Raw genomic sequence first — 15,520 nt, 5'->3', positions numbered from 1 at the left:
TCGATATTTAAAAATCGATATTTTGTCTGTGTACTGATTCATATAAAACAACAATCCTCTTTATAGCAGCATATAATAAAATTTTTAGCAGCACATTTTATTTCTCACGGTTCAATAGTAACTCTCTTATCTACCTATCCTAACTAGTCCTAACCATAGCTCTGCTACCAGAAATACTGATAGAGCGCGCAGGTCACCCGGCCCTATAGTTTGCCAGATTATCACGCACTTGGGCCCATGTGGTGAATTCAATTAAATACAATTTGAAAGTCGGGTGATTTTACACGCCACTATCAGTATTCTGTGTGTGTCTCCTGTGACACTTCTATCTTAGTACCTGACTTACCACAGGTACTTACTCCTCCTGATGGATCAGGAGCATGAGGGTAGGTGATAACACTTCAAATAAACCACTTCATTTATTCATTCAACATTGGATATACTTTTTAGAATGACCACAGACACCTGAGGCGTTCAAGGGTTTTTATATAGCAATTTTAAAGTGACAAAATTATGAGACAGATGCTGATAAAAACATCAATAAGCAGAATCAAAAAGATGAAATAGCTATGCAAGAGGGTTAACACCATTTAGGGTGAACAGAGTTTTCTAAAGGGTATGGGTAACAGGGAACATGCTATTCAGTTTAGACTCAAACTAGGGATGGCAAGTTCAAACCACATCAGTCAGTGAATGTCTATAGCCTATATGTAACTCAGCCCTAATCCTATTCTATCTAGCTAAAGCCTTATTGCAACTTCTAAAGTTCACCACATATTAATAATTCAAAAGAAACAGTTCAAATGCATCCTAAAGGGAAGGGAAAAATTGGAACATACTACTAAACAGTTTGCAAATGCATCAGAGGAGAGAACAGAGCAAAAATCATGTGCATAGAGGCTTTATTAAGAGCGGGAAGGAAGAGATAGAAATGTCGGACACCCACAGGTAATATTTACCTAAAACGAGAATGAAGACTAACCCTGGCCACGGGTCAGTTTCGGGAAGGGACGAGGACAAGGACCCTCAAGAAATTAGGATGCCAGTAGGTGAGCAGGTAGCAGCTCACGGAAACCAGGACAGGATACCCCTCAGGTTTTGGATCAGGACTGGGCTCACCAAAAGGGCACGACCAACCCCCACAGCTTCGGATGCAACGCCTGCGTTACCCCCTCACTGCACGGAATCCGCCAATAACCCCGATTGGGTTCTCGAATCTCCCAGCAAAGTGCTTCGCCAGCACTTAAGACTATTTCCACCCCTTGGAGTTTGTGGAAAATTCGGACAGAGCGCTCCGCAGCTCTCTGTATCAATCACCTATAGAGTCGTGGGGTCGGTGACAGGTCTGCTACTCGGACAAGTCGGACAATTTCTCCCTAACTAACTAGGCTAGTTATACCCTTCTGGGGTTCCCAGACCACCCACAAATGTTGCAAATGACAGGGTCCCAACTTATGATTGATCAGGAGAAGTGATTAGGTCACCTTTACCTCCTAAATTCTACGTTCTCATAATGAATATGTAATTTTAATACCCGCCCCCTGTGTTCATGTTCCCAGGCATAGGAATATGGAAAAAACAATGGGTGTACACAGCAGTTAGATACATTGTATAAAAATCAAGGTGACTGTCAGCATCTACTCCAAGAACCTAGGTAGGTTCCCAGGCGCATCTTGCGTCAGGAGCCAGCTGGCTGAGATTTGCTTCTGCGCAGTGTGGGTTTTCCATCATCACGTGACAGGGTCGGAACGAGATTCAAGATGGAGTTGGACTCCCATACCCAGGCCCATGTATGCGTGGTACCACACTCTCCTCAACAAGGACCACACGGCAGCCCTCATCCTAGTAGACCTCTCTGCAGCCTTCAACACCGTCTCCCACCGCACCGTCACTTCCAGACTCCACGACACCAGCATACATGGAATCGCCCTCGACTGGATCCGCTCTTTCCTCATCGGCCGAACCCAAAGAATCAGACTCCCACCTTTCCTCTCCAAACCCACAGAGATCATCTGCGGAGTACCCAAGGAGTATCACTCTGCCCCACACTCTTTAACATCTACAGGGCCCCCTCGCTGCCATTGTCAGACAGCATGGACTCAGCATAGTATCCTATGCTGACGACACCCAACTCATCCTTCGACTCTCAATGAAACCTGACCAGACTGCTTCCAGGAAGGAATGAAAGATGTCACCTCCTGGATGAGCAGCAGCTGTCTGAAGCTCGACTTAGAGAAGACAGAAGTCCTCGTCCTCAGGCTCACCCCCTCAGCATGGGACAACACCAGGTGGCCCACCACCCTCAGCAACTCCCCCACATCCACGGACCAGGCTCTCAACCTTGGCATCATACTCAACTCCTCCCTCACCATGACCCGACAGATCAACGCCTTCTCCTTCATGTGCTTCAACACCCTCCTCAAGACCTTCAAATGGATCCTCCCGAATCCAGAAAAACCATCACCCATGCACTCATAACCAGCAGACTTGACTAGGAAACGTCCTTTACACCGGAATCAACAAGTCCCTGGTCTGAAAACTCCAGACCATCCAGAACACCACTGCCAGACTCGTCATCTGAATCCCACGACATGGCCACATCATACAGCACCTACGAGACCTCCACTGGCTCCATGTCAAGAAGAGAGTAACCTTCAAGCTGCTCACTCACCCCTACAAATTCTTCCACAACACCTGATCCAAATACCTCAATGAAAGAGTCTCATTCCACATACCCAAGAGAAGCCTCAGCTCAATGTCCTTGCCCTTGCCGAAACCCTGCACATCCACAGAGCCAGAGCTGGTGGACGGAACGCTCTAAAAACGGAATTCCTCCTAATAGCAGCTCCTGTCAAAGTCCCCATCATTCAGGATTGGCTTAAACATCTTACTGCATTCAACGTTTAACCAACCATCGTGGACTCAGCGAAATCATTAGGCATAACCCTCGACTGCAATCTCAATATGCAGCATCATATCAGTAATGCAACGAAGGCAGCTCATTTCCAAATCAACACATTGAGGAAGCTGGAACCCTTCCTGCCAGCCAATGACTTCAGGACTGCAGTCCAAGCCCTAGTTATCCCTCAAGTAGATTATGGTAGGGTCATCCTCTGTGGCCTCCCCATATCGACAACCGCACCCCTAAGAGCCTCTATTAATGCTGCAGCGAGACTCATCACTGGCTCAAAAAACACTCACACATCTCTCCTGACTTAAAATCCTTGATCTGGCTGCCATACGAAGCTAGAATACACCTGAAAATCGTGTGCATGGCGCATAAGGCTGTCCATCACAACTCGCCCAGTTACCTTCTCAGGGATGGCACCAAGGATCTGGAATGTTCTCCCTCCAGAAACCAGACTTATCTCATCCACGGCATCCTTCAAAAAAGAAGTAAAATCGATCCTCTTGGCTAAATTCACATGAATATAGGCTAAGGAAATCTCAAGACTCATATCTTTCCTTTTATGTCAATGACCAGCCAGACCACCTAGGCACCTTTGTTGCCTTGCCTTGACTCTATGGGTATTAATTTGCTTACTCCGTTTTGCTCATCTTTGCAGAAAATGCTTTGTTAATTGTTCTTTTGTTTTCATACCCCATATGTGTGTAAAGCGCTCTGATATCCGTGAGGATCTTGTTTGCGCTCTATAAAACTTTTTAAATAAAATAAATAAATAAATAAAAAATAAAATAAAGAGGCTACTCCTACATCGTAGCACAGCCCTGGAACATCACGTGTTCCCCCACTCTGTACACCTTTAGGAACAGCATCAAGACCTGGCTCTTTGGCTGATTCTGAGCTGCATGCCCGCCCCCTAGCACCTTGGGACCCTCACGGGTGAGTAGCGCGCTTTACAAATCCCTGATTGAATGCTCAGGTGGCCAGAAAACTTGCCCTTGGAGCAACTCTGAGTTTTGGTTTCAACTGATGCAGGTCCAGTCCTTCTCACTCAGGTAAGGAGGGCAGCAGGTCAGCACAGCAAGGCAGCAGATCTTCCAGAACAGCAGTCCAGCAGAGCGGCTGTCCTTCAGCAGCAGAGCAGTCCTTCTTCCTGGCGTATTTATCCATAGATGTATTCACAGGTCCAGTGGTGTACTAAATGTGGTGGTGTCAGAGTTCTAGTACTTCTACTCAGTGTTGCCTTTGAAGTTACCTGCCAGCCCTGGCTCGAGGCTAACCTCAGGGGGAAGGCAATCCTTTGTGTGGGAGCAGGAGACAGCCTATCCGATGTAGTTGAGCCTGGGTCCAGCTTCTCCCTCCCATCCTGTTATAGTAGCCCACTCAATCATGCCTAAGGTCCCAGTGTGGAGCTGTCTAGGTGGAATACACAGAGCCCAGCTGACCACCACTCCCAACTACACCCATTCATGTGACCAGAGACAGGCTACAGCCACCAAATAGCTATGGCAGGAAAATGCTCACAAGTGACATTTTCAGGATAGTAATATAAAATCTGACTTCACCATAAATTAGAGTTAGAATTAGGAATCTAAAGACACCAAACATGAACCAGTTACATATTCCCATTTGGAAATTATGGTTATAAAATATATCTGTTCTGTTTTCCTGCCCATAGGAGTGTGAACAGTAACACAGGACAGAAGTCTACCTCCGGCAGTGGGAGCATTATTAAAGCTATTTCTTGCTGGCTGGGTGCGGACTTGCCTTTACTGCCTGCACTCCTGCAGGCAGAGAAGGCTTGTTTATTCCCATCTAGCAGATGATTTAAAAATGCTCCTGCCAGCAGGAGCAAACACATTTCTCTGACCACATCAGTATGGGCAGGGAAACTACTGTGGGCTACCCCGGGCACAGTAACTGAGGAGTCCTCAGGAGATGGGGCCCCCAGGGCTTTTAATTTTCAGGGAAAGGGACCCCCTCCCCTTTTACAACACATTTTGATCCTCTGGGGATTGGTTCCCTGGGCCAAATTAGGCTCAGGGTGGGGGGTCCGCACCCCTCCCTTCATTTGTACCTCTGCCTGTGTGGTATGGCATCCTCAGGTCCTATTTATGCTGAGGGAGGGGACACTTGACCCCTCTCACCTTTTGTTATACATTTCGGATGGGGTCCCTGGGCGTAATTTTTGTCCAGGAGGGGAACACGGTTCCCCTTCATTTATTACCTTGTCCAGGGGGTCAGGAAGGGGGTAACATGCCCCTTCCTTCTTTTGTTACCATGGCCTCAGGGGAGAGAACCCTGAGGCCTCTCAGAGGCATGGAGAGGAGGGGCAACAAGCCCTTCTCCCCAAAATAAAAAATTACTGTCACCCCTGGGCCCACCTCAAGAGGGCTGTGATAAGAAGGACGCAAGTTTGCAATTTTTTTAGTTTTGCAGATCATCCATAGGAGATGGAGTCCCCGGGCCTAATTATGCTCCAGGAGCGGAGCCAGGGAGACAGTAGGATTTTCTTCTGGAGAGGGGCAGTTGGCCCCCCTCCCATGAGCCTCTGCGAGGCCCCAGGGACCCCATTCCCCAGGACTGCAGTAAAAAAAGACGGGAAGACAGCATATAAGAATAAACCACAGGCAACACATATATAATATATAAAGATACAGACTACAGCCTCAAATAGGACGATTCACAGATGCACAGGACAATTCCCACTCCTAATTGCTAAAAAGCAGACCACGATCAAGCAGAGCTGCTCAAGTGGTCAGCGTGTATTGTTGTGTAGCGTTTTAGGACCATAGTGTAATTTTCCCGATTCATGCCCATATAAGTATAAATCACCCTATCCTTAAATAGGCATAGAAATCATTACCATAGTCAAACTTAGCACATGCAGTGCAAATACGGCATGGCTACTTCCTCTAGTTTCGAAAATCCATAACGATTTCTTGGAAAAACCGGCCTTCAGCAGTCAGGGACTTCCCCTTGCTTGAATATTGATTTATCCAAGAACTCATGGAGTTTTGAAAGAACTGAGACTCTTTGATGACGTTATTATGTCCAACCTTACGTCAAACTCGGCACCGTCAAGGTATAAATATGCCCACACTTGGCCAAGCTAACGCACAGTGGTTTGGAGCAGTTCGACTATCTACTTGCCCGACGCAGCTTGCTACAGCAAGTGCCGAAAGAAGCCGACCCTCCAGCAGACGCACTGAGAGAGACGTTCTCTTTTTTCCTGCCGAGAAATACAGCTCCAGTGTTTCCAAGCTACCCTTGCGGGTTGTTGGGAAATCGAGTCCTGAGAGACAGATACCAGACCTCCTTCATTCTAAAACCAAGGTACAGAGCAGATTAGACCCTAAGAGAAATCTAGGATAGATTTTGGCAAAATACTAAACTTAAGCTATACCTCACCTACTTCTTCCCTCATACTAGTACTAGGTTAGGTACATTGGCGTAGGCGTATTTTAGAAGCATCAGTTGAGTACTTTTAGTATTTATTATTTTATGTATTTATTCTATGGCTTAGAAACCATATCATGCTTTTACAGTATTATTTCATAATACTATTCTTGCTGTACGCATTATACTTTACAGCCATTATAACGATTGTAGCGGTTCATTTCTTCTGCTTGAGAAAGAAGACTGTTCAATAAATACTTTTTATTGAAAACACCTGTCTCTTTTTTTCTCTGCACCTCTGGTGAAATGAAGCATGCACGATTGACTGAGTGAAAATACTTATCTATTGTTTTCGCGACTCTAGAGATATATATGTCTTATTCTTGGGAAACAAAGTTGTCATGTTTATGCGGTTGTCAGAAACTAATCCCTTCTTGTGAATTCGAGAAAGTTTCTAGTGACCTCTGAGTTAGCTGGCACACACACAATTAAGTCTAGTATAGTCGATAGAGACCTAGTCAACTTAAGTCCTACGTCAATTCTATAGTATTTGTTATTCCAATGCGCAGAGCCTATTGGGAATATGGGAACTACACTACAGTATCGTACGAGAATTTAAAAATGTGTTGTCCGTGGTTTATCCTTCCTAACGGTACCAGGATTCAGTCCACCAAGGGGATGGCAGCAGTTACCCGCATTTGTACTTAACACTGGGGTTAGTATTGCCTCCCGCGATCTGGGTGAATTAATAAGAGAGTGCCTTCAGGTGCTTTGTTTATGGTCCTGATGAAATGCAGTGGATCCCTTCAGGGACCAACACTTGCATGAAACATGTCAACCTCCCCTTGATATAGCACATTTCTGACAAAATATGTCTTATATAGTTTTCATTTTCCTTTTAATCAGACCTGCCTCCCCTGAATCCGATCAAGGTAGTTAGAGCCTTTTTAATTCATATTGATCACCACACCCTTTAGGCAGGCCTCAGAGAGCTCTCATGGGAAAATTATCTCCAATAAAGAGCCCCCTTGTGGGTGCTTGTGGGGTACAGCAGCACTCACCCGACAAGAAGCAGGTCTGATGAAGAAGATGACACTTCATTGTGCGAGGGCTCCAAAATCCTGTGAAGGATATCCCCAGGGCCAGATGTCTCCTTCCTTCCGATTTTGTTATGTAGCATTCCCTGGTTTACCTGTCTTGGTAAATCTGGATATGTGTCAAAATATATGGGAGAATGCATTGGGACAACCACTCTCCACCCACATAGTGCCTTACTGGTGCAAGGTAGCACAAGGCAGCCAATTGTGCTGCCTTGTTTTACTTCAGATTAACCAAGCATCACAGGGACATGCAAGGATGCCTGACATGGCTTTGCAAATATGAGTTAAGGATTGCCTTGCCCTTGCATCACCCCACAGCCCTGACAGATTGAAGGTTAAATTATAATGGGCGGATCACGCAGGAAGAACAATGCTTTAAACAGTGGTTGCAGAATAGCATGCAAGTATTCTCAAAGCCACAGGGAATCATGCAGGCCACTGAGACACCATGGCTCACCAGTGCATGCGTTTCTGAAACTCCACATCACAGGCCCACCAGTGCATGAGTCTCTGAACCTCCACATCATAGGCCCACCAGTGCATGCGTCTCTGATCCTAGACACCTTGGGCCACCAGTGCATGCGTCTCTGAACCTCCACATCACAGGCCCACCAGTGCATGCGTCTCTTATCCTTGACACCATGGGCCACCAGTGCATGCGTCTCTGAACCTCCACATCACAGGCCCATTAGTGCATGCGTCTCTTATCCTAGACACCATGGGCCACCAGTGCATGGGTATCTGAACCTCCACATCACCGGCTCACCAGTGAATGTGTCTCTGAACCTCTACATCACAGACCCATCAGTGCATGCATCTCTGAAACTCTACATCACAGGCCACCAGTGCATGAGTCTCTGAACCTCCACATCACAGGCCCACCAGTGCATGCATCTCTGAACCTCCACATCACATGCCCACCAGTGCATGCGTCTCTGATCCTAGACACCATGGGCCACCAGTGCATGCGTCTCTGAACCTGCACATCACAGGCCCATTAGTGCATGCGTCTCTGATCCTAGATACCATGGGCCACCAGTGCATGCATCTCTGAACCTCTCCATCACAGGCCCACCACTGCAAGCGTCTCTGAACCTCTCCATCATAGGCCCACCCATGCATGTGTCCCTGAAACTCCACATCACAGGCCCACCAGTGCATGAGTCTCTGAACCTCCACAGTGCATGCATCTCTGAACCTCCACATAACAGTCCCACCAGTGCATTTGTCTCTGAACCTCCAAATCACAGGCCCACCAGTGCATGCATCTCTGAACCTCCACATCACAGGCCCTACAGTGCATGGGTCTCTGAACCTCCACATCACAGACCCACCAATGCATGCGTCTCTGAACCTCCACATCAAAGGCCACCAGTGCATGCATCTCTGAAGCACCACATCACAGGCCCACCAGTGCATGCGTCTCTGAACCTCTCCATCACAGGCCCACCACTGCATGTGTCCCTGAACCTCTCCATCACAGGCCCATCAATGCATGTGTCTCTGAAACTCCACATCACAGGCCCACCAGTGCATGAGTCTCTGAACCTCCACATCACAGGCCCACCAGTGCATGCGTCTCTGATCCTAGACACCTTGGGCCACCAGTGCATGCATCTCTGAACCTCCACATCACAGGCACACCACTGCATGCGTCTCTTATCCTTGACACCATGGGCCACCAGTGCATGCGTCTCTGAACCTCCACATCACAGGCCCATTAGTGTATGCGTCTCTTATCCTAGACACCATGGGCCACCAGTGCATGGGTATCTGAACCTCCACATCACAGGCTCACCAGTGAATGTGCCTCTGAACCTCCACATCACAGACCAATCAGTGCATGCATCTCTGAAACTCTACATCACTGGCCACCAGTGCATGAGTCTCTGAACCTCCACATCACAGACCCACCAATGCATGCGTCTCTGAACCTCCACATCAAAGGCCCACCAGTGCATGCATCTCTGAAACGCCACATCACAGGCCCACCAGTGCATGCGTCTCTGAACCTCTCCATCACAGGCCCACCACTGCATGTGTTTCTGAACCTCTCCATCACAGGCCCACCAATGCATGTGTCTCTGAAACTCCACATCACAGGCCCACCAGTGCATGCGTCTCTGAACCTCCACATCACAGGCCCACCAGTGCATGTGTCTTTGCTCCTAGACACCATGGGCCACCACTGCATGTGTCTCTGAACCCCCACATGACAGGGCCACCAGTGCATGCGTCTCTGAACCTCCACATCACAGGCCCACCAGTGCATATGTCTCTGAACCTCCACATCACATGCCCACCAGTGCATGCGTCTCTGATCCTAGACACCATGGGCCACCAGTTCATGTGTCTCTGAACCTCCACATCACTGGCCCACCAGTGCATGCATCTCTGAACCTCTACATCACATGCCCACCAGTGCATGCGTCTCTGAACCTGCACATCACAGGCCCATTAGTGCATGCGTCTCTGATCCTAAACACCATGGGCCACCAGTGCATGCGTCTCTGAACCTCTCCATCACAGGCCCACCACTGCAAGCGACTCTGAACCTCCTCATCATAGGCCCACCCATGCATGTGTCTCTGAAACTCCACATCACAGGCCCACCAGAGCATGAGTCTCTGAACCTCCACAGTGCATGCATCTCTGAACCTCCACATAACAGGCCCACCAGTACATTTGTCTCTGAACCTCCAAATCACAGGCCCACCAGTGAATCTATCTCTGAACCTCCACATCACAGGCCCTACAGTGCATGGGTCTCTGAACCTCCACATCACAGACCCACCGATGCATGCGTCTCTGAACCTCCACATCAAAGGCCCCCCAGTGCATGCATCTCTGAAACGCCACATCACAGGACCACCAGTGCATGCGTCTCTGAACCTCAACATCACAGGCCTACCAGTGCATGCGTCGCTGAACCTCCATATCACAGGCCCACCAGTGCATGTGTCTCTGAACCTCCATATCACAGGCCCACCAGTGCATGCGTCTCTGAACCTCTCCATCACAGGCCCACCACTGCATGTGTCTCTGAACCTCTCCATCACAGGCCCACCAATGCATGCGTCTCTGAACCTCCACATCACAGGCCCACCAGTGCATGTGTCTCTGCTCCTAGACACCATGGGCCACCACTGAATGTGTCTCTGAACCCCCACATGACAGGCCCACCAGTGCATGCGTCTCTGAACCTCCACATCACAGGCCCACCAGTGCATATGTCTCTGAACCTCCACATCACAGGCCCACCATTGCAGGCATCCCTGATCCTAGACACCATGGGCCACCAGTGCATGTGCCTCTGAACCTCCACATCACAGGTCCACCAGTGCATGCGTCTCTGATCCTAGACACCATGGGCCACCAGTGCATGCGTCTCTTATACTAGACACCATGGGCCACCAGTGCATGCGTCTCTGAACCTCCACATCACAGGCCCACCAGTGCATGCCTCTCTGATCCTAGACACCATCGGCCACCAGTGCATGAGTCTCCGAACCTCCACATCACAGGCCTACCAGTTCATGCGTCTCTGAACCTCCACATTGATTTGATTTTGGGCATTTGTAAAGCGCCTGGTTACACCACTGGCGTGTCCCCGCGCTGTGATAAGTGGAGTGGCTGCCCCCCCCCCTCCCATAGGAGGGGCAGGCAGGTCTGTGACTAGAGTACTGGATTCAGTGTTTGAGAAGGGCAGGGCCAAAATAATGAAAAGTCTTGCATACTACATGAGATGTCCAGCCATGCAGAAGGGTAAAATGAGGATTCATAACTCAATAATGACTTCATCCCTTCCATGCTTTGAAAAGCCATTGCTAAGAATGAGCTTACTGAAGAACATGATGCAATAAAGGCAGGCCCCCACTGCAGCCTTATGAAAGGGGCAGTAGGGGGGCAGGATAGTCCCACATAGCTTTTTCCAACACTAAGGTTGCAGATGCTTGATACTGTGGCAGATGCATCTCCACCCAACATGCAACATTTCCCTTTTACCGATCTTTCCAAAGCTACTTGTAATAGTGCCCACACTAAAGTCACTTTAAATACAATTGTATTTCAATCTGAGGCCTGTTGTACATTCTTGCCAGTTGCTGAAGGGTTCAAGTACCATGCAGTCAATGGTAAATAAATACCCTGCGGCTCACCATGTGTGCTGCTGAACTCTCCCTGGGAGCAGGGGACACAGTCATAGCAGCAGGCGGGCTCCCCCTCTCTGGCAGCCTTCCTGGACCCAGGGGCACAGCTCTCACTGCAGACAGAGTGTGGGACCTGCAGAAGAAACAGAGTGTTCATGGAAAAGATCTCTTCCAGGGAAACCTGCAGGATGCAGGAAGGACAAACGTACATCACACACACTGGGTATTAAGCAGAGGCAGGAGAGGGGCCCCACCACTGTTCAAGGAATGCTCACAGACAGCACTGTGCCACTTTCACTCTGACACTGAATTCTTAAGAGAGATTTTCTAAAGCCACGTGTAGGGCATCAGATGGTTATAGCATGGGTGAGAGACGTCATAGCAGTGATGTCAGCTGCAGCTGCATACTCAGAAAGCAATATTAATCTAGGCCGAATAGGTATACAGGTGTCTATGCCAGTAAGGCCACCCTCAGAGAAACAGGAATGTTGTACAGGAGGAGCAACTCCAAACCAACATCAGCATTTGGAAAAAAGAGGCTTCAAACCCAAATATCAATTGGTTAAAAAGAACAAAATGTTAAATATCAAACTGGCATTGAAATGAAGGACATCCAGTGAAGGGATAACAATTACTTGAATAAATTGAATTTTTTTTTTTAATCAAGAAGGAGTCTTTGGAAGTAAATATAAACAAAGCAGTTTGTTTAAAATTGTGATAGAGACGGCATCGTATTTGATTTTAGCACTTAAAAAAGGAATGGCCACATAGGGAATTTATTTGAAAGAAAATAGTTTTTAGACTTGTATGTGCACTTCCAAAATAGTTACTCAGTTGTAGCAGCAATTGCTGTGTTTAAAAAGCAGCAAATAGAACTATGTCCAGCTCCACAACACTGGGTGTTCAGACAACAGTCCAGGATTTCAATCTGCAGGGACTCTCTACAGCTCCAGCCACACACCATGGTGCTAGGATGTCTGTGTTGATGGCATGATTGATTCTGTGCAGGAAACAATCCATGGTGGCTTTTCCCTCGTTCTGTGGGCCTCATTTACTAAATTTTGATGCAGGGCAGCTTGCACGTCACTTTGCTGTGCTGCCCTCTGCCAAAAGAAAAAGGCAGGAATGAGTCATATCTATGAGAAACTGCACATTCCTGTCCTCTTCCTCTGCTCTGGCGCATAGCACCATGGTGCAAAGATGTCTGCATTGAAATCAGGTTGTTTTTTGTGCAGGAATGAGCACCTTCCGGCATAGAAAGAACCGTTACGCTACCCCTGGGGAGGCGTGGGCATCTGACACATTCTCAGGTTTACAGCATGTGGCAAAATCTGGAAATGTGTCAAATGCCAAGGGTGTAATGTGGAAACACACACTGTAACACCCATGGCATGGCTCCCTATCGCAGTGTAACGCAATGCAGTGACTAGTGCTGCATTGTATTGCCACATACCATATCTACGGCGCCACAAAAGCCACGCAGCCTGCCTTTTGGTGGCCTCGTCGATATGACTAGGCCTAGTGCTCCACCGTAACATCACAAAAAGTGATGTTCCAGCAGTGAACAGAACTTGTAAATAACCCCACTATTGTGTTAATTTATTGTATTTTGTAGAATCGCCTGTATGGTGCAGAAAATAGGTTCCTAGCAGTATTTTGTTAATGAAAGTTAGCGAACTGCAGCTAAACTATCTATTAAGGCATATGAACAGCTGACATACTAAGACACTTGCTCACCCACACTAAGGTAAGAGACTAGTGGCTTCTTTTATGTATGTCTCATCCACCAGCAAGCCAGGCAGGCAACCAGTAACCGTCACACACCCAAGTGTAGGACTAGCAGAGTGTAATTTAATGTGGGTGAGTTACTGGTATACCTAATGAGTGTGGAGATCTGCTGGTTGATATTATCACAGTCGATTATCCCTTTGAACCAGGATGAAAAGCAGCCAGACTGTTGAAAGCATGTGTTACATTCTGGGATTGCAGATGTAAGCCACAGTTGGTGGACTCTGTTTGAACTGCTTGTCCCTTGTCTGCTTGGTGCTGGCTAGCCCAGGTGCCCAGCCAAGTGCTGAGCATAGTGTCTTAAAAAGCGCTCTCTGAAAACACGATTAACACTTCTTCCTCTTGGGTCCATGTAGGCCCTCTGTAAGTGCTCACCCTCCATTCTTGACACCAATGTAACTGAAACCTGAGATTCAAGTACAACTGCATCTCAAACTGTACACTGCTGCAACCTACCACTCCCATCTCCCACACCCGGGCATGGAACAGGAATGCATGAAGTTCAGATAGAGACTATTCAGACTCATGTATACCATGCTTGATCTTTGACTAGAACCCCTAACCAAACTGTAAACCAGTATTATTTGGACATGGATCTGAAATGATCACTTTAACCTGCATGAACGTTTTCCCTTTCCCTTCCTATGTCCACCACACCAAAAGTCTCCACCCCCACTGAGGTTGTATTAATCCCTGCACCATTTTAAATGATTGGCAAAACAATAATATAGGAATAATACAGTTCAGCATAAGATTTATAGAGATTCAGATTTGCATGTCTTGGTTTGGGGGATAAGATTACATTTAGTTAGATTGGATACAATTAGTTTGATGGTCTGGATTAGATTGGTTTGTCTTTTTGGACCGGACTTGATTGAATGGCCTGGTTGGCTTGACACCGTTTTTAAATCGGGTTTGTTTACATTGGGTTGATCTAGTCTATTTTAAAGTGGACTGGATTTTAATGAGTGGATTAGGCTGGATAGGTTTATATTGCTTTAGTTTGGATTTAACTGAATTGATATATTTTAGAGTTGGATAGATTGTTTTGTAGGTTTAGTTTATGTGTTAGTTTGTGTTAGATTGGATTACTTTGTGGGTTTGTTTTGTATTAGTTCATATTCGATTTGATTGGTTTGGTGGTTAGGATTGAATTGATTGTCTTGTTGGTTTGGAATCAATCAGATTTCTTTGTTTTTTATTTAGATTGGGCAGAATTACATTGCATTATATTTGGATGGAAGGGGTTTCTTTGGATTGCACTGGATTCTGATGGTCCATTGCTTTGGATTCAATTGGTGTAATTTGGAAAATAATGGAATGGGTTAGTTTGGATGGGATCGGTTTGCTTGTTTAGATTAGATCACATAGGTTGGTTTGAATGGTATTGGATTGGTTCACTAGTTTGAATGAATAGGATTGGATAGCACGGAATTGGGTCTCATAGAATTAAATGAGACTGGGTGGAATTGTTCAGACTGGATTACTTAGATTTAATGTGTAGGTTTTCTGGTTTTGGTTTGATTTGATTGCTGTATATTGGACTGTAGTTGATTGGATTAACTGGGTTTGGTGAGATTGGATTGGGTTATTTGGGTTGATTTTAAATCGGAGTGCATTGGTTTGTTTAAATGTGCAACATGCTAACATAGATCAGATTGTATAATAAAATCATAAATGCGTTGTTAAATTACCAGATGTGCCTTGTACTCTTGCCATTTAAGCCATGCTTCGTCTTGTCCAATTGAAATACTTACATTCCACTTTCTACACACCACAACGTCTTTGGAAAGCCCACAAAATTCCAGACCCAGCCTGCACTAGATGGGGTGTGGGCACAGGGGACTTCTACCACAAGGTAGGGGGGTGCCCCATTATTCAGAAATATTGGCTGCCCATATTTGCGACTTTGTCAGAACTTTTGGACAAGAATCTTGAGGCCTCACCCAAAGTCATTTTACTCCATCTGGTGGACCAAATGTAAGGCATGTTGTATCACTTTTACCTTTCCGGTAAAACTGTGCGTTTATTGGACGCATAAACATCAGAATGGTGCCAGACTGATTTCCAAGCACACCCTCGGGATATGTTGGCCTTTAGACCTGTTAGCTCACAGTGCACTATCTGCACCCCAAACGCAGTCAGGTAACAGATGGATTATGGAACCTTAGAACATGACA

The 15,520-nt window shown here is 46.8% G+C and overlaps 1 protein-coding gene across 1 annotated transcript in view; it reads right to left on the bottom strand.

Annotated features, from left to right (window-relative positions):
* LOC147693326 (extracellular calcium-sensing receptor-like) overlaps positions 1-15,520 on the bottom strand; it is a 42,293-nt gene that overhangs the window by 15,245 nt on the left and 11,528 nt on the right. The window contains exon 3 of the mRNA XM_086935931.1: positions 11,562-11,685. Within this exon, the coding sequence (XP_086792057.1) occupies positions 11,562-11,685 (124 nt within the window). The remainder of the gene's footprint in view (positions 1-11,561; positions 11,686-15,520) is intronic.

Source organism: Lissotriton vulgaris, chromosome 8 (assembly GCF_964263255.1).
Source record: "Lissotriton vulgaris chromosome 8, aLisVul1.2, whole genome shotgun sequence".
Lineage (NCBI taxonomy): Eukaryota > Metazoa > Chordata > Amphibia > Caudata > Salamandridae > Lissotriton > Lissotriton vulgaris.
Note: the sequence above shows the minus strand (reverse complement) of the source record. Positions and strands in the feature narration are given on the sequence as shown.